Below are 18922 nucleotides of genomic sequence, written 5' to 3' on the forward strand. Positions count from 1 at the left end.
CAGCGCGGCGGCGGCGTTGAGTGTCTGGCCCGCCGGTCCGGTCGGGGTGTGCAGTAGGACGGACGAGCAGCGCGTCGCTGTCCCCCGGCGGCCGGAGATGTCCGAGCCCAAGGCAATTGATCCCAAGTTGTCGACGACCGACAGGGTGGTGAAAGGTAAGCGGCGCGCCGCGGTCGCCCGGGTGCACAGTGTGCCGCAGGCGCCGGGCGGCTCACCTCCCCTCCCCCAGCCCCGGGTTTTCTCCCGGCTCCAGCCACGGACCTTCTAGGATATTGTGCAACCCTCGAACCCCCCTCCCTCGCGCGCCCTTCCCCCAGGCTTCCCACCCGGCCCCCCTTGGGGCATTTTTATGTAACGGGGGCGTCAGTTGGCAAATGGCTGAGCCGAGGGGAGGCGGTGGCGGGGTTGGCGGTGGCGGTGGCGGGAGGGGGCGCCCGGGGGGTGGTTGCTGGCAGGGTGTAGCTGCTGTGACAGAAATAGGAAGTGGGTGGCTGCTCGCAGCCTTGCATGGGATCGGGTTTATGGTTTTCTTTTGCAGAGGGAGGGGTGATTTATGGCTTTTCAGAAATTAATATGGCATTTTTATGTGGCCGTGGCTTTCCACCGCCTGCCTCGCTCGGGCAGGGTTCTTTCGGCGCTCCATTGCAGCAATTCCCTCCGCGCCCCCTCCCTCTTGGCTTCCCTCTGAAAGGGCCCGCACAGGACTCGCGAGAGAGCGGGAGAACGTGGGGGGAGCCCGGCGCTTCCAGCCGCGCGGGGCGGGGGCGGCCTCAGGGAGGGGGTGGCGGAGGGGACGCGCAGGGGGCGTGGGAGGCGGGGAACGACCCGAGAGCCCAGACGCTGCCGCCCCGGGATTCCCCCGCAGGCCCTGAGAGAGACGCGGAAAGCGGTTCCCCAGCCTCCCTCGCCGCCCCCAGCCTGCCCCCGCCGAGCTGTCATTGCTCTTGAAGGGTGCCCTGCTGGAGCACACCTCCCCGGTGGTAACCTCACCCCGCTCACTTTTTCCGTGCCCCTGGCACCCGCTTGTTAACGGGCTATTTGATTCCTGTCATTGGCTCTTGTCTCCCCCGGGAGCACAGACTCCTGGCGGCGAGGGCCCTGGGATGCGTGGGGGTGAGGAAGGGGACAGGTAGTGGTCTCCTCTCTCGCACCGGGGAATCCGCCGACTCCGTTGTATTCTGTGGTGGAGTGGGGGTGGAACCATCCTGTGAATCCTGGAAGGATGAGGCCACAGAGCAGATACACCAGGATTAAGTAGTATCCCTAAATGTAGTATCCCTACGTTCCTGGAGTCAGGACGCAGAGCAAAGTAGGGATGGGCACGGGCTACGCGCAGAGCGGGCCTCTGGAATTGGAAACAGCGCTGGACGGTGTAGAGAGAAAGTGTGTGTGTGTATACGCCTGTGTGTTTTGTGCCGAACAGAGATAGTATCTAATGTGGCCTGAGCATGCAAGTAGAGTGCAAGGCAATGAAGTCGTATGCACCATGAGCAGTTAGGTGAAGTAACCCAGCAGTCTGAAGACCATGCATGATGCATAAGTCCTTATGGGGCTTCGGAACTATTCATTGCTTCACTCAGGTTTGCTCAGTTTTTTTTTAAAGTAATGTGCGTGTGAGTGTGTGTATGTGTGTCTTCTCTCTCCTCTTGTTTTGGTTCTATTAGAATCATTCCTGCTTCAGTGCAGTATTCACAGACTCATCAAAATAAGGAGGTAATATCTCTAAAAAAATGACTTGAAATAGGTCTATTGATGCACAGCTATTCTTTCTGCAGGCATGGATTTTCATGTAAACAGTCAATTCACATTCATTCAAAAGAACTATGTTTTGTGTTAAGGGCCTCTGTTGACATTTTCAAAAATTAAGACCTTTTGCTGAAATATCAGAGAATAACAAATATCTCCCTAAGGTGTGAAGTTTAGGTGTAATGCCAATCTGTATGTTGAGATTACCTTTTTTCAAAACACTTGATGTAAAGCTTACAATTAAAATGATAGCAGTAAATGTGTCAGCAATTAGAAAACACTCATGTGTACACATAAGGTCAGTTCTCTGTTTTAAATCGCAGAGTGTGGCTTCTTAATGTAAATGTAAAATTATCATCAAGTGAAGAATGTGAAAATAATTGTTCATACGTTCTGGCTTGATGTCTTTACCCGTTGATGTGAAAGAGCCCATTGAACCATTCCATGGCTATTTTGTCTTGCCTTTTTACAGTACTGTATTATATACATACTATCATAAATGGCTTTTCATTATACATACACATGACCACCGATAATTCAAAAAAATTTGGTTTACCTATTTTTGCAGAACTGAAATGCAGTTGGATGTAATAGATTCAAAATAGGAAAAGTTAATTTTGCATATATTTTGATAGGGATCTTGATGTGAAATTTTAAATGTGAAATTTTGTTTATAGAAAAGGTTTTATGATGAATCCTGATGTTAAGGTGGATATACTACTGCTGTTCCTCTTATGCTTTCTTATAGACTTTATATGGTTGGCTTAAGAGGCATTATTGAAAGTTGGATTTGACATTTTGTCATACATATGATTTTTACCATCATTTGAGATGATAATCTATTTTGATTATCAGTCTTCTATGACATAGCATTTCCACATGAAAACATATGTATATGCTTAATGAGTAGGAAGTACATGTTTGCAGAATGGAATACAGGTTAGCAAACGATTTTTCACATTTACAAAAATTCAATAAGACATAGTTCACGAAGCCATGAAACCATGACTTTACTCTAAATTTTGTTAGAACTTTTATCTCAGTGGTCTGAGATTGACTCATGTTTTTAAAGTAGGCAAGTGAAATTTTTGTGCTCCTTAAGTATTCTTTCACTTTATAAAGTACAGATAACATTGACTCGCAAGTAGAAGTAAGAAGAATTCAGATCATTATTTCTGTGGCCGTGGTGTTTGTTTACAGTTATCTTCGTTAGTGTGATCTGGCTTTTGTTGTATAACAAACTGCTGTTTACAAATAAAGCTGTGCTTGTGGTTTTGTTTGTAGTAATGCGATGATGTGACAGCTTCCTTGATTTGTATTTCCAGAATGCAACTTTAGAAAGGTAGGCAGGTTGAGTTTTAGTCTCGACTGACTGTAGTTTTTCAGATTTTCAGCATCTTCTTGAGTGTGTTCACAGACCCTGGTCAGTTTTTAAACCTTAAAAATGGAAGGGCATGGCAGCATTGGAGAGGAAAAGCATTCGTTTAGATAACGTCAGAAAGTTACTTCATCTAGCAAAACTTGGGCTGTTTCATTTTGTCTGTTCTTGCATAAAAACAATGGAAAGTAAAACAATTCAGAGAAAACATCTTGGTAGTGCCATTTGTTGGAAAGCAGAATAGTTTCATCCATTTACTGTTTTATATTTTTAAAAAGAAGCATTGTATAATTATAAGGCAAAAGACAGAAGTCAATAAATAGAAGAATAATTATTTCCCCCTCTCCTCCCTTAATACAACCCATAGTCTGGTTTTTTCTCTTCAGTGGTGCTCCACGGGGGCCTTGTTCCAAACTCTGGCTTCCCTTCATGTCTCCCTGCCTGTTCCTGTCTTTTACTCTTCTTCGTGTGGCCCTAACATTCCCTACGGGCTGGGCTGTAGAACTTTGCTTATATGACAGTTAAACACTTGGAGGAAATCGAACTGTATGTGACAAGTCTGCTGCTTTGTTATATCTCTTGCCCTTTCCTCTTTTCCCATCTCCAGGTATTTTGTAATGGGCCTTTTACCTTAACCCAAATGGTAGAAATTCCAGATACCATGGTTGTTGAGGGGTCAATTCCTGGGAAGTGTTTTGGGGAATTTCTCAAAAGCTCTAGTTAGGGGACCCTTGTGCTTTATGTCAGATTGCTTTTAACTCTTGGGAATGCAAAAAAAGGAGCTGTCCTTCTGTGTATTGTCAGCTTATATAGTATTTGTGTAGACAAAGTACACATAGAGAAATTCTGGAAAGCTATCTAGGATCTTATAAGCAAGACAATTGTAGCTAAGTAAAATGTTAAGTAAATAGGGATTCAAGCCACTAGTGTTTCTAGCTGAATGAGGCTGGTAATACTACTTAATTAAAGAAAACAAAAATATGGTACATCAGTGATAACTGTCATGTTTGGATCTTGAAATGGAATATTAAATAACGCCATTTCTTTGCAGTGTGTCAAGAAGAGCTCATTGTGAATTTATTTTACTGATGTTTGTTACCATCAGTTGAGCTTTTCCATGTATCTGGTTTTCCATTTGAGTATAGTAAAACTGCATTAATTCAGTGTCATTAATTGAAACTTTGACTAAATGTCATTGTTTGGTGGCTGAAGTTTACATCAGCACAGGATGTGAAGAAAGGGGACCGACTGCTAATCTAATTAATACTGTAAGCAACACGATTTGGGCATGGTGAATATCCTTCAAAAGAGAACAAATTCTTTTCAGGACTTAGTGAACGGCATGCAAATTAATGCTGTTAATTGCAAATTAGATTGATCTCTTCGTTAATCCTTTCAGGATTTCCACTATAAAGTAAATATAACACAAGTGCATTGTTTTCAAAACATTCTGTAAACTTAAGGCTTAAGGCAACAGTTGCAGCTGGGATTCAGGGAAATTCCAGTGCCATCAGTTAGAAGAATTAACGTTTAAAAAATAATAGTTTTTTGGGAACTGTGGGAAGAACGTCTGCTTTAAAGAACAATCTAAGACATCCAGTTAAAATGTGAAAAAAGTAACACCTTAGGCTCTAGTTAGAGGTTTACTCTGACATTTGTTTAGATTACTTTAAAAATATGCCTTTTAAGATCTGTTTGTTTCTTTATGATGTGCTTTTATTTGTAATTTTAGAGATATGAAATATGACTGACGTAGTATGCGTTTATAGCTTTTATAATTGGCCTCTTCTGCTTTTCCTTATCTTTTTTGTCAGCCATGTGTAAAGTTGAAACTAATTATGAAACCAAATAAAGAATCCATTTAGAGTGACCTCATTGGAAAACAGCATTTTTCTAGACATAGTCTCCTTTTAGCAAATCCAGTGAAATGATATGAAAAAATCATTTTGTTAATTTTTTCAGCAGCTTTCTAGTGTAGCATTCTCCTGATGTTCAAGAGGAAAATACAGTGAGATTTTGAGTCCCAGCTTCCTATAATTCCACTGTTACGTGTTAATAACATAACAGGCTACTTGTCCTATATGTAAATGCGCAGCAGTTGTACTCGCCACTCACTTGTGAGAACCAGAAGATCATCAAATGGGAGTTGAGAGCCTGGAAGGTTACCCTTGGTCCACTCACCTGGGAATGGCAGTTCAGTCACTGCTGACACAGAATTACAAATGACAGCATGTTAATGTATTTTCAGGGTCACTCAAGAATAGTCAGGACCATTAATATTGAAATTCATGAATGCCTTGGGTCTACAGTGGTAGCTCATGTGACATTTATTTTATGGTTGAAGAAATGGAGCCAGAATAGATAGAATGGATGGTCACAGGTGGGACTAGAATGGAGGTGAGTGTAAGCAAATTCTTCCCTTTGGCAAAGATGCTCTTCTCTCTTGAGCATCTGTTTGAAACTGTCACTTCTTTTAGTAATATTTAGGATATCACATTTTGTTTTGAAATTTTCTTTATTGAATTACTGACTATATAAAATAGTTTTATTAGGAGAAGCTTTTATATCTTTATATTTAGCAGAAATTTAAAGTCTGATGGTAAATGTTATAATCTGGTTTGATCTTGGCATGAAGTTTACTAAAGGAAAACTGTTAAACAGTGTTTTCTATTCATATCAATATATATGCAGAAATAGAAATAGTGTACACTCCTGGTAAGGAGTTTTATTTACTTTTATTTTGAAAGGTGTTATTGTAAGACTATTTGTCTGAACTACAGATAATGGCCCATATTGTTACTCTGGTTTGAGGATTTTGTTAATTTCTAGGGAAAGCTCTAGAAAATAGGAGCCATTGTTTCTTTTTCTTTTTTGCGGTACGCGGACCTCTCACTGCTGTGGCCTCTCACGTTCCGGAGCACAGGCTCCGGACACGCAGGCTCAGCAGCCACGGCTCACGGGCCCAGCCGCTCCGCGGCATGTGAGATCCTCCCGGACCGGGTCACGAACCCATGTCCCCTGCATAGGCAGGCGGACTCTCAACCACTGCGCCACCAGGGAAGCCCAGGAGCCAGTGTTTCTTAGGCGATCTACTCCTTTTTTAAAATACAGTCATCAGGTAGGAATGATGTAGACGGAAACAGGGTTTCAGTTTGTAAACTGTCTTTAATATTCTTTGCATTTTGGCATTTTTAACCCATTTTATTTTATAATATTTCCATCTCCTGTATTCATACAGGCTGTATTCATTGATAAGCCATCCATTATATTTCACATAAGCAATCAAATTAAAAATTTCATATTCCTCCACGGTTAGCGATTCTGAATAATGGCTTAAAGCAGGTGGACTATCAACTTGAGGACTTAGACCTATTGCTGGAATCTCAAATCCATTTCACAAGTGCACATGCAGCTATTTAAAAAAAAAACTCTGAGGAAGCCGTTATCAGTTATTAAAATGCTATGTGTTTTTGGAATTGGATGGATTCCCTCTGAGACCATCATAGAGAGGAATAGAACTATGTGTTTTTCTTTTTATTTCCCTAGTCTGTGCTTTTGCCTCGCAGCAAAATATATTCAACTCTATTTTAAAAGATGGTCTCTCTGACTTTCTTTGAACTTCTGTCCCTTACAGCTGGAAATTCTGCATGTCTCTGCAAAAGAGCAAAACAAACAAGTAAATTACCAAAGATTTATGTTAACAGCTGCTTCCAGATTATGACATACCACCTTTCAATGTTCCTCGATTTCAGATACTTTCTATAGTTGTGAAACCCGAAGAATGATGGTTGATGCTCAGAGAGAATATTTTATTCATATGGAGCTAAATTAAAAAAAAATTTCCCATCAGCTCCAGGATTCTAAGAGTTAAAGAGTCTCTACACTGACTGTATAGTTCTAGTTTTTCTTTTTGGGAGGAGCAGCTACTTCTGATTTAAAATGTTCAGTTGTCTCTATGTAGTATTGGAATGTTTTGGAAATTTTAGTATGTCAGTGTCTAAACTGTATCTCCCAAGGTTGCTGCATTTACTTGGAGGTTACATAAAATGATTTGTTAAAATGTGTATTCAAACTTTTAGTTTGGGAAATACAGTGCCTAGCTAATAGTGCCTAGCTCAATGCCTTGCACTTTGGGCACTGAATAAATTCTTGTTGAATGATTTGGGCAATGCACAATTATCACGTGTCTCCTGAAGCCATAAATGGAGACACATTATATGTTTATTTTGAGTGCGTTATATAAATTTCGATTCTCTGTAGATGGCTCTATATGGTGAGTGCCCAGTTAATTGGAATGCTGCCTTCTCCAGGGACATCAGGGAATGGAGTATGAGAAGAAGGCATTACAAAGGTGACACAGTTAGATTGAGGGCAGTTTTGTTGTTTGGTCATTTGGACTGGCTTTATGCCAGCTGAGTTTAAAAGGCTAAATCCTTTTCAACTTAGCATATTAACTTGAACCTGAAAGCTTTCTTTCAGTTTCTGTTGTATTTCTCCTTAGGCCGATCAATTTTTGAAATTGACGAGTGAGAAAAGATATGTTAATCATTCAGTGTTTGATTTATTGGGTGATTTATATGTTTTAACTATTGTCCAAACTTGGACTTGAAGAGAACAATGACCTGGCAAATCTCATGAGGAGAAACAAAACACGAAAAATCGAAACCAAAACAAAGCAAAATTCTTTTCCTTTGTTTATATCTCAATTCATCATTTTCTGTAAAGCTTTTGTAATCCAGAAATGCAGCCTTCTCCAGCATAAGCTCCTGCCGTTCTCTGCCCCCGCAGTGTCACTGGAGGCTATCTAGTGGGAAGATACAGGGGCCGTGAGAAGTTAAAAAAGGTGGCACCAACTCTGCTGACTCCTTATGTTCTCCTAAGTGGGCTTTAAGCCATTCATTGACATTTGCTTTTAAACATCTTGTGAGCTATGCCATTTTATCAAATTAAATTAAAAGCACAATATATTCTCTTAAAATGACAGAACCTGAGTCAGGGCTTCAAGTTTGTGGTATAATTTTTTTGCTTTTTACAAAGGAATTAAATTTCTTTTTATTATTAAACCTGGCATTGTTGGTCTGCTATGTATATTTAATGTTAATAAATTAAAGTACATGCATACCTTCTCTGTGTGGGTCTGACTATTGGCATGATAACAGTTCTCATCATTTGATTCTCATTATTACAGCTTTAGTTCAAATGTCACCTCCTCTGGGACCCACATCTCCTGATACCTTCACTCATTGGAGTGAAGGGACAAAGTCTCTTCGGTCTCACAGCGGACACCTTGAATAGAGCATGTTGCTGTGATGATTTGTTTACCTGACTGCCTCTCTTCCCCAGAAGTGGAGAGCCCAGAAGACTGGGTGTTGGTTCCACTTATCTTTGTATCTTTAGCCCTAGCACAGGGCCTGCCCTAGAACAGGCATTTGATACATGATTATTAAATAAATGAAATAATAGATAAAGGATAAGAGGGATTTAAAATTTTAAATTATAGGGTTCTTTTCTGTTTTGAAATTTTGTGGATCTTAAATCATGGGTGGCTCACAAACGTGAGGAGTTTCTTGATTTGTAAGTGCCCATCCTGTAGAAGGTGTTTTTCACATGAGTTTTGAAATACTCTGTTTTATAATTGGGGTTGTATGTTTTTTGCCTAATAGCCAGCCTGCAGAAGCATAACTGGCAATAGTGGCTTACCCAGGGAGTGCTTAGTTTTCAGTGAGTCAGTGTCAAAGGGTGTATAGGTCGATTTACTCAAAGTTAGGTGATGTTTTTTTCCTCAGGAAGATTGGAGATTATCCCAGGCTGTGGGGTGAGCTATTGTGACAGGCATCTGGGAGGCCCAGAGTCCACTTCACAATCATATTACTTACCTTGAGAAACGCGCAAATCCAAATGAATAAAGGTTAATACGTGTAGGAACCAAAACAGAGATGTAAAGTGTACTGCAGGCCCAAATATGAGGTGTCTGTGTAATAATACTAAAAAGTCTTCAGGCCGCGAGTACAGGCTGCTTGTGAGCCCGCTCTCCTGATGGCATATCTGCATGGTGAACGCTTTGAGGAAAGCATGGCCCTGGGATCAGGGAGGCAACAGGGAGGCAGCATGGTGAGCTGCCTGCTCTGATGGCTGTCACAGAGGACCACAGATGGATCTGCACGAGCCCACACTTGGTCATATGGCTCGCCGTTAAAGCAGGCCAGCCGGGGCTTTCCCAGCTCTGGTTTATGAGCCAGGATTTAATGTCTCCCTAGCACAGAAATACTTTTCCTTCAAGGAGCTGAAGACTAGGGAAACTATATTCCTACATAAAAATCTCATCATTGTCAACCTTCGCCCATCTGTGTTTAGCAGCCGGGGGGGGAATCGCTCTTGTCTTCACCTCTAGTCAGAATTCTACATGAGTGCTGTGTCTCACTGCACATGCACTTCTAGAAACAGATGTAGAAAATTTGGAATATGTTGAGGGGGAAAAAAAGAGGTTCCCTCCGAGTGACTAAAGGGTTTTAAATTGTGGCAGGAACTGAGAGATTCTTCAGTCTTAAAAAGAAAAGGTTGAGTGGTGATTTAACTGTAGATTTAACATATTAAAAAGTCTCTTTCTACAGCGGATCACACTCAGATGTTATCCATCACCACTATCAAGTGGATAAAAGAAAACACTGTTCGGAAGCATTAGGGATTTAGGTGATTTTTTTTTTTTTTTTTATAACCAATCAAGGACATTTAACCCTGGAATGCATTGTGGGGATCTTCTGAATAGAGAGAATACATGATCCTCATTTATTTGGGTGTAAATGAGATCTGAGACTAAAATTATGAAAATTTGAAGCTAGAAGAAACCTTGGAAATCTAACTCCTGTCCAGCCTGGAGCCAGTCCTCTGATTGTGAACTGGTGAGAGGGATCGGAGTTTATGTGGGAAACCTTTTATCTCTTACACTTGCTCAAGTCTGGACCCTAACCACAATGAACAAATCGGACTCCTAGAATGGGACAGTGCCCCAGAAATCTAGCTCAGGCTATCTCCAGCGTGGAACCCCTGTCCAGACTCGCTGAGGGATAGTTTTCCACTGCCTGTGAACATATCTAGTGAGAAGGAGCTCCCGAATTCTTAAGATCTCCTGCTCTATCCTGGCCATTTCTGCCCGTCAGGATGTTTCCTAATGTTTGACCTCAGTCTGATGCTCTGACATACATGTTTGTTGTTCCTTGCATTGCCCTACAGAGTTCGATGAAATGAACCTTTTCTGTCTTTTACAAGAGAGCTTATTTGATACTAAAAACAGCTTCCCTGTTCTTAACTCTTCTAGCTTTTTCCCACATGTCATGGTTTCTGGGTTTTTCCCCATCCCAGTAGCCTTCTTGGAAAACCACATCAGGTTGTCAGGGTCTCTTGAAACTGGGGAAGTGGGCAAAGGTTCATCTTGGCTTACTTCCTTCTGTGAAACCTCTAGCACCGTGGGCTCAGTTGCTTCACTGTTCTTGTGCTAACCTTTAAACTTCCTGGAACGCAAGTCCTCCACTTGGGGGGCCCAGTCTAGCATCCATCCCATGATGTCCCTTGTCTGGGTGAGGGCCCCCAGCGTCGGGATGCTCTTACTTCTCGTGCCCTCTTCCTACTGAATTTTCCTTCAATTGTATCTTCTCCCAGTCCTGCTGCATCTGCAGCTTTAAGGTATTGAATACCTAATCTGCTCTGTAACTAGGAGCTTTCCAGAAAACCTGGCTAGCAGATGCATTTTACCAGTGACTTCTGTAGGCATTGTTTGTATTTTGCTTGCTTTTATTTGTAATACAGGCGAGTACTAAAGACAGTGTGATAGCCTGACACCACGGTGGTTTAGTGGGGTAATTGAGGACAGGCCAAGTTCCTTGTTTACTTTTCAAATCACACCATGAAGGCGCCTCAGCACCCGACTTGACCAGAGCCCAAACCTGCCTCTTCTGCCTGCTCTAACTTCTGGCACACTCTGTCTTTAATAGTTGTTGATAAACAGCTCCTAAGGCCATTGAAATTGGCTAACCCAGCGAGTCCGATTGTAATTTGATAACTAGTTTAAGTTTCACCGAGGCCTAAAAGAGGCCAGTGGCTTCCAACTGCAGTGTCACAACACATTTCTGTGTTACACTCAGCTGTGAGGTATTAACAGCTACTGATAACGACATACAGAAGTTTGCAAATGACTTATTTTAAAATATCTATATATAAACTAGGGTGGATTCAAGTTCAGCCTTAAAATGCTACTTTCACTTCATCCTGATGTGTTTCCTCATGCGGGAGAGGATGCGAGCTGCAGCTGTCACGGTGGGTATTTGCATAGCTTGCAGTCCTCTTGATCTTACCGATATGCCTTTAATCACAGTGGAAATCAGACATTCTTGTAAGCTGTGGCAGTGTTTGCCTTCATTTCCGTGAGCATTTTTGAGGATAGTTTATTAGAACCTGGATTCACTCATGCTATGTTCTGTGCAAGTGAATGTCATGTCATATGCATCTTGAGAGAAAAAAAAGTCTGAGACTTGAGAGTAGAGAACAGACCTTTGCTAGCCAGATCTGTAGATTGAATAGATCTTGAAACATATAGGTAGGCGCTTTTGGGGTGATTTCAAAGTGCCTTATGAAACTTTCTCTCCTCGAACATCTCCTAGGGGGTCACACCTGAAATTCCATTATAAATTACTTATTTAGGATAAGATTGGCCTTCTTGATAGAGGTTTCGAAAGTAACTGATCTGTAAAAAATAATTTAGTGAATTGACTAGTTGTTTTTTTTTTTTTGGGGTTTTTTTGCCTTTGGGTGGTATTGAATCCAGGAAAAATCATGTATTTTAGGAGTCTTTTTGTGAGTGAATGTTCATTTCTCTTTAAATCCGTATCCCATGCCTCTTGTACCACTCGATTTTCCATACTGCCTCCTTCAAGTATATCATTGTAATATCCCCCAGTTGGTAAATAGATTAAATAATCCATTATCAAGTGTAAAATAGCTGTTAGAAAATATTATTTCCTTCACTTACCACACCATCCATCTCTCCATCCATTCTTCCGTTCTGTCCATGCATGCATGCATCAGAGTTTTAGTGCCCCCTGCTTCCTGGCTCTGTGCTATGTTCTCAGAGCTTACAATAAAGTAGACAGTCTCTGAAGGTTACTGTCCAGTGTGAGGTGCGAAGGCAAATCACAATATAAGTTATAATTACTTTAATAGCAGAAGATGCAGCATGCTGTGGAGTGCGGAGACGGATGTGACTGTCTTCAGAGACTGTACTTTCAGTTTTTGGCAAAAATAAATGGAACTGATATTAATTTTCTCTGTGTGTAGCATGATAGGCACATTGTTAGGATGTGGGCTTATTTTAAAGTGAAGATGGCATAAAAAGTGCTGCAAAAGGAGTGATGAGCATTTAGATCTGAAATTCTGTAGCTATTACAGCTACCTGTGAGCAAAGCATATGAGAGAATCATGGGCTATTGAAGGTGGAAGTGACTTTTAAAGTCAACTAGTTAGCTATTTTCCAAAAAAAAAAAAAAGACCTTCCTGTAAAATGGTTAATAACCCCCTACCCCCCCTAATTTCCAGTGGTGGGGAGGCAGCATCAGAGTGTGGAAAGAGTACTGGTTTATGGTTTGACAGAACTTGCATTTCAATCCTCCTTTCTCCATGTGCCAGCTGTGTGTTCATGGGGAAGTTATGTAATCATCCCGAACCCAATTTTTCTTAACTGAAAAGTGGAAACAGTAATACTGATTTTGAAGGTGGTGGTAGCCAGGAGAGGAATTGTATGTGAAATGCCTTCCCTACTGCCTGCTCAAAACGAGCCCTCGGTAGCTGTTAGGTATTGTTATTTTATTGTTGGACAGCTCCCTTGAAAGCACAGCGTTCTTCTTCTAGAATTAACCTGCATTAACGCATATACTTTGTCACCTCCTACCCACTGTCCAATCCATTGTAGTTTGGGGGCCTCTACCATTCCTCTGAAACAGTATGGCAAAGGTCACCAATGACTGTCCAGTTGCTGGTCTCTGTGATATTGGACATGGTGGGCCACCTCTTTCTTCCAGAAACATTGTCCTCATTGTCTTTCTTGGATTTCCCCTTTTTCTGACTTGTCAGCTCGTCTTGATTGAATCCTAAATGTTCTTTTATCCCTTTACAAGTTCTTCCAGGCAGTTTCACCTCCTTACACTCATAGGACTTACTTCTGCTTATAGGCTGATGATTAACACATCTGTATCTGCTATCTAGTCTTTTGTCTGGATCTTTCTCTCAAACCGTATATGCAGCAGTTGCTGTGGATGGATATGGTGAAAGTAAAGTGGGGTGTTTGTTCCCCTGTGTTTTCTATCCTGGGCGCAGTGTGACTACCATGTGTCCAGGTAATTAAATCTGTCCTTCAGTTCAGATCTTTTAACTACTTCACCCAGTGCAGCAGTATCCTTCCAACATTAGTCTCTTTGTTTTCAAACTTGTCCCCTCTCTAACATTCATTATCATTAGAGTGATCATTTAAAAGTGAACATCTGACTCAGCTAACCCCATTTTTGGTTATCTTTTTCTGACTGAATTTTAGGAACTCTTTATATTATAGGATTTGACCCTTATTGCCTGAATATCAAAAATATTTACAGTATATATAGCGTATGTCACATTGTGCTGAACTTACTTTAAGTGTCTTCAGTTTATTACAATATAAGTTCTTGGGAGCAGGGAGAACATTTTTTATTCACATGTGTATTCTGCATGCATGGGGCTATTTGCTCTCTATAAAGTTGATGGAACTAAACTGAACAACTTAAAAATCCCAATGATACCTTCTATGGTTTTCTGTTTGTTGTTCCTCTGCATGGAACACTCTTGCTCATTACTGTGTCCTTCTTCTGTGTAAAACTTACTTTGCTGATCCCCTCAGGCATAGCTGCCTGTGCTTCCTCTTGTACTTGGTACACACAGGGTATCACAAACATATGCAACACAACTTTCTCTTTAACTGTGAAATCTTCAAGGACAAGCCTCTATTCACTTCATCTCCCCAGGCTTAGCATGATGACTGGCACATAGTTAATCTTTGTTTTTGCTTTTTTTCCCTCCAGCAAACGAATTGACTGGAAAAGCTATATCTGATCATCACGAAAACATAGTGATATCAATACTTGCTTTTTTTCTCCTCCAATATCATACTTTTTATTCACGTAGCCCAGGTGGGATTGCTTTTTCTAGTACGCTTGACTTACGGAATCCCTGACTTCCTTATCCATCTCCCCAGGCATTTTCATGTAAACGTATAAGCCAGGTCTCCTTTACTCTGGATTTTGTAATTATTTTACACACTTCTAAGCACAAGCATTAGCTTGTGCTAATAATATAATATAAGCTTCTAGGCTTTTTAGATCTTTTATTTAAACATATGGATTCTTTTACCTCTTCTTTCTAGTTATTTGCCCCAATTTGTGTCCTTAGTAGATTTGCCTAGGCCTTTATTTAAGCTTGGCAACCAAATGAAATTTTGGAGCCAGTCAGTGTGGATGAGTGAGTTCACAAATCTTTATTTCAGGTTCCGCATATATAACATGGGAAAAAATCCCACCTGTGTTAATAAAAAACTTGTGGCTTCTGTTTAAAAAAAGAAAAAAAGGGAGGTGCTTGAGTAATCGTTGTCCTTGACCTTTTCCTTACCTAATTGATGTGTTTTTCTATAGGTGTACTTTAGAATGATAAATTAAAAACAATTTTCCAGTGCCTTTGCCTGCCTTGAGACTTCCTTTAATCTTTTGTCATTTCAGGGAGTGGAAGGAATGAATTTTCCATCGATAATGGTTAGAGAGTTGGTGTGTTTATTAATGGCATATGTCTTGTAATATGTTATTTCACCTGATTATATTTGAAGAGAACACTTGTTAACTTGTCAGCTACTTTGTTTCTCCATAGGATCTCGCTCAAAGTAAATAAATAGTAAAGTGAATACACACACACACACACACACACACACACACACGAGCTTTCTATTCTAAAAATGTTAATAACATTAATGTATATGCCCTGCACATGCATTACCTAGCTCTATCCTTCTAATCACACTGAGGCTAGGGGAGATTCAGTACCCTTCCAAGGTCATGCAGCGAGTGAGTGGTGGAGCAGGTGTTTGGACTCTAGATCCTGGACTTTTACCACCATGACACTAAGCTCAAGTATACTCAAGGCCACATTCATTAGTTGGTATCAATGAATTGATAGAAAATAGAGTTTATTAGGGATTTGTTTTTATGTAAAATATTGTTACTGCTGGAAATCACTTTAGTGGAACACCATTAGCCTTTCCTGTGGGAGAAAAATGTAGCTTTCTAATGGGGTAAGTATATCGGCTTCCTTTTTAGAAATATGTAGCTGAGGTTCACAAACAATGGGACTGTTAACCGGGCTTTACTTGGCACTGCTGACCCTATCATTGCGTTATAAGACAAACTAATCTAAAACATGAAAAGAGTGCTAACTGTGAGTTACGTAAAGAAGGTATTTTTATTGAACCTTGAGTTTTTCCTCTAGGTTAAAACCATGAAAAAAAAAATCTAGTGCTGGCTGTGGTATCTACTGTTGGCCTTTGTTTTAGAGTCTTTGCTTCTTTACATTCATCATATTTTTGTCACTAAAGCAAATAAAGGAAGCCACACATAGCTAAAGTGAAAGCCACTTCAAGGAGACGTCACATGAAACATTTTGAGGAGGGAGTTATGTGGTTTCATCGTAGCATTTTAGATGCAAATGCGAATCGTTCTGAGATCAGAATTTTTCGTTTACCACTTGTAACCATTCTGTACTATGGCGAATGCTGAGGAGTAGCCTAGTTGCACTTTTTTTTTCTTTTTTTTTTTTTTTTTTTTTGGGGACAGTGGCCTCTCCCATTGCGGAGCACAGGCTCTGGACGCGCAGGCTCAGCGGCTATGGCTCACGGGCACAGCCGCTCCGCAGCATGTGGGATCCTCCCGGACCGGGTCACGAACCCATGTCCCCTGCATCGGCAGGCGGACTCTCAACCACTGAGCCACCAGGGAAGCCCCGCCTAGTTGCACTTTTAAACCAATGTTGTAATTAGTTAAAAGGGTGATGATTCAGATTGAGAATTTTAATGCTTCTCTGAGGCAGGTGATTAGAGAAATTCATTTCTTTGTTCATATGATTGCTAAACACATTTCTGATCGAGCTACACCTGGTTGGACTGACTGTGGGAAGTCTTGCAGGTAAAATAGCTGTAGGTCACAGGCTCAGCTGGAACGAAAGATGGAGCACCCTGCCTTGATGCCCTGAGTGTAAATTCAGGGAGCTCCAATTTCATACTGAGGCCTCTGGCTTTCCCTTGCTTCACAGCTAATACCTTTGTATGTGGGAAATTTTCTTCCCTGCTGGAATCATCTTAGGTTCATATTTTCTTTTCCTCTCCTTTTTTCCCCCTGTGACATTTTTGTGAACCTTGGATTTCAAATATGATTTTTTTTTTTTTTGGTGGTTGTTTAAAGGTGTTCATTAACACATAGAAGAAAAAAATTGAATAACCTTAATTCTTAGAGCGCAGTACAACTAGGGTATTTCATTGACAGTTCTTGTTTTTTATTTATAAGTATATATGTATAAATAAATATATATTTCATGGCTTGAAGAAACAGAATATACGTTACAACTTTCCTGCTGTGTGTGTTTATTTTAATCCTTGACCAGACCTTGCCTGAAATAAGCTTTACCTTTTAAGGAAATTGATACCATGGTATGATTATGCTTAGTGTTTATTATTGCATGCATAGATAATTTGAATGTTATTAGTATAAGAAAAATATCAGGTAAGTCTGTATTCAGATAGGAATATCTTAAGTAAAATAACCAGTGACTAAGCGTCCCATTCATTCCATATATGAACAGTATGAAAAATATGTAAGAAACATGCTTGGTTACTTTTTTAAAAAATGTGGCTTTAACTTGTGTCTTAAGAGTGAAATTGTAGAGTAGAAGATTAATAACATAGAGTGCTTCTTTTGAGAGTTCCCCTAGAAAGTACGACTCCTGAACTCATTTTACTATTTGTTCTTTCTTTAACTGAAGAGGGAGGCCAGCATATTTGCAGTACATTCCAGGCTTTAGAATTTGTATTTATGGAAGAGAGTCATGCCCCTTGGAGTCCCATTTGGTGACAACATTTGATTAGAATTCAATTGGAATGGCTATAAGTGAGATTTGATGTGTCATTTTTTCTACATATTCTTTAAAAAATGGAAACGTGCATAAATTGCTTACTATATATCCACTATCTGAAATAATTTTTCCCAGTCACTCTTTTTTTTTTTTTTTTTTTTTTTTTTTTTTTTTTAGGGAAGCCCTCCCAGTCACTCTTATGCTAAACTGTGTATTGTGAAGTTATGCACTTTCCCTCTGTATAAGGTCTCCAACTGTGAGGTTTTGTGAATGGTTGGATTTATTTCTGGAATGATGGAATTGTCTCCGATAATGTATATTTTTAAATGATTATGTAATTATGTTATAGATAATAAAGGTACCATCTGGTCTTATTTGAACTTCTGTCCTGTGAAGAGATGGAACCAGAAGTGATAGTTTGCTTTTGATTATTTGGCATGTATTCAAGATATTACTTTCCTCCTGAACTGCTGTCCCCAGCTGCTATCCAGAGATTTTCATAAATGAAAGTAGTGAGTGTGAGAAAAAGCCATGTTACTTGTAGTCAGGGCAATAGTGTAGCAGCTAGATGTGATGTTTGTCTATAGGTCACCCTTAGTTGATTGACATGCATTGACCCTTGTGTTGTCATGCAAGAAACCTTTTTATGCATTTATCTCAGGATATGGCATTCTGGAGAATTCATTATATGTTACTTGTTGCTATTTATGATGGAATCTGGTCTAGACTGTTAAGAAAGGGATAATAGGATGAAATGGCCGGGTGATGGCAAACCATCTTCAGTCATCATAGACCCACCTGTTTCTATTTTAGAAACACTTTACCATTCTTTTTGCTTCTCTTTAAATTTGACCCATTTGGATTAAAATTAAATTTGTCTTTATGATGTGACCTGCTTAGTGTCAGTTATTTTTTTAAAATGCTGTTTCCTTTAATTCCTGTGGTAAAGCTTATCAGGTGGCTAATGTGAAAACCTACTGAAGAGTCTTCTGGGGATCAGAGAAGTTAAATAATTTGTTCATGGTCACAGAACTAATCAGTGGTGAAGCTGAGATTCAAAACTAGAACACTTGGGCTTCCCTGGTGGCGCAGTGGTTGAGAGTCCGCCTGCCGAGGCAGGGGACACGGGTTCGTGCCCCGGTCTGGGAAGATCCCACATGCCGCGGAGCAGCTGGGCCCGTGAGCCATGGCCGCTGAGCCTGCGCGTCCGGAGCCTGTGCTCCGCAACGGGAGAGGCCACAACAGTGAGAGGCCCGCGTACCGCAAAAAAAGAAAAAAAAGTAGAACACTTAAAAATTGTTTTGAAAAATTTCAGGTATACATAGAGGTTGAGAGAAGACGACCATTAACCCCCATGTACTTAACTCACAGTTAATCATGGAGATATTCCGATTTCACTATATTTGCTTTATATATTCCTTTTTTCTTCTTCTTTGGTGAAGTATGTTAAAGCAGATCTCAGACATCATGTTATCAAATGTCAAATTTTGACTCTGGGGCAAACATTTTATCTCTATACCAAATGGTCTAAGTATAGGAGAGAATGTCATAACGTAAACACTGAACAAATGGAAGCCATATCTTTCTAGAAAATGAGTTATATATCTGCATTCAGTT

General features: G+C 40.4%; 1 protein-coding gene across 1 annotated transcript in view; it reads left to right on the forward strand.

The window, feature by feature from the left end:
- The first annotated feature begins 6 nt into the window (after positions 1 to 6).
- PPP3CA (protein phosphatase 3 catalytic subunit alpha) overlaps positions 7 to 18922 on the forward strand; it is a 298900-nt gene continuing 279984 nt past the window's right edge. Inside the window, exon 1 of the mRNA XM_024736041.1 lies at positions 7 to 155. Coding sequence (XP_024591809.1) covers positions 98 to 155 — 58 coding nt within the window. The 5' untranslated portion in view covers positions 7 to 97. The remainder of the gene's footprint in view (positions 156 to 18922) is intronic.

Source organism: Neophocaena asiaeorientalis, unplaced genomic scaffold, assembly GCF_003031525.2.
Source record: "Neophocaena asiaeorientalis asiaeorientalis breed wild unplaced genomic scaffold, Neophocaena_asiaeorientalis_V1.1 scaffold7, whole genome shotgun sequence".
Taxonomy (NCBI): domain Eukaryota; kingdom Metazoa; phylum Chordata; class Mammalia; order Artiodactyla; family Phocoenidae; genus Neophocaena; species Neophocaena asiaeorientalis.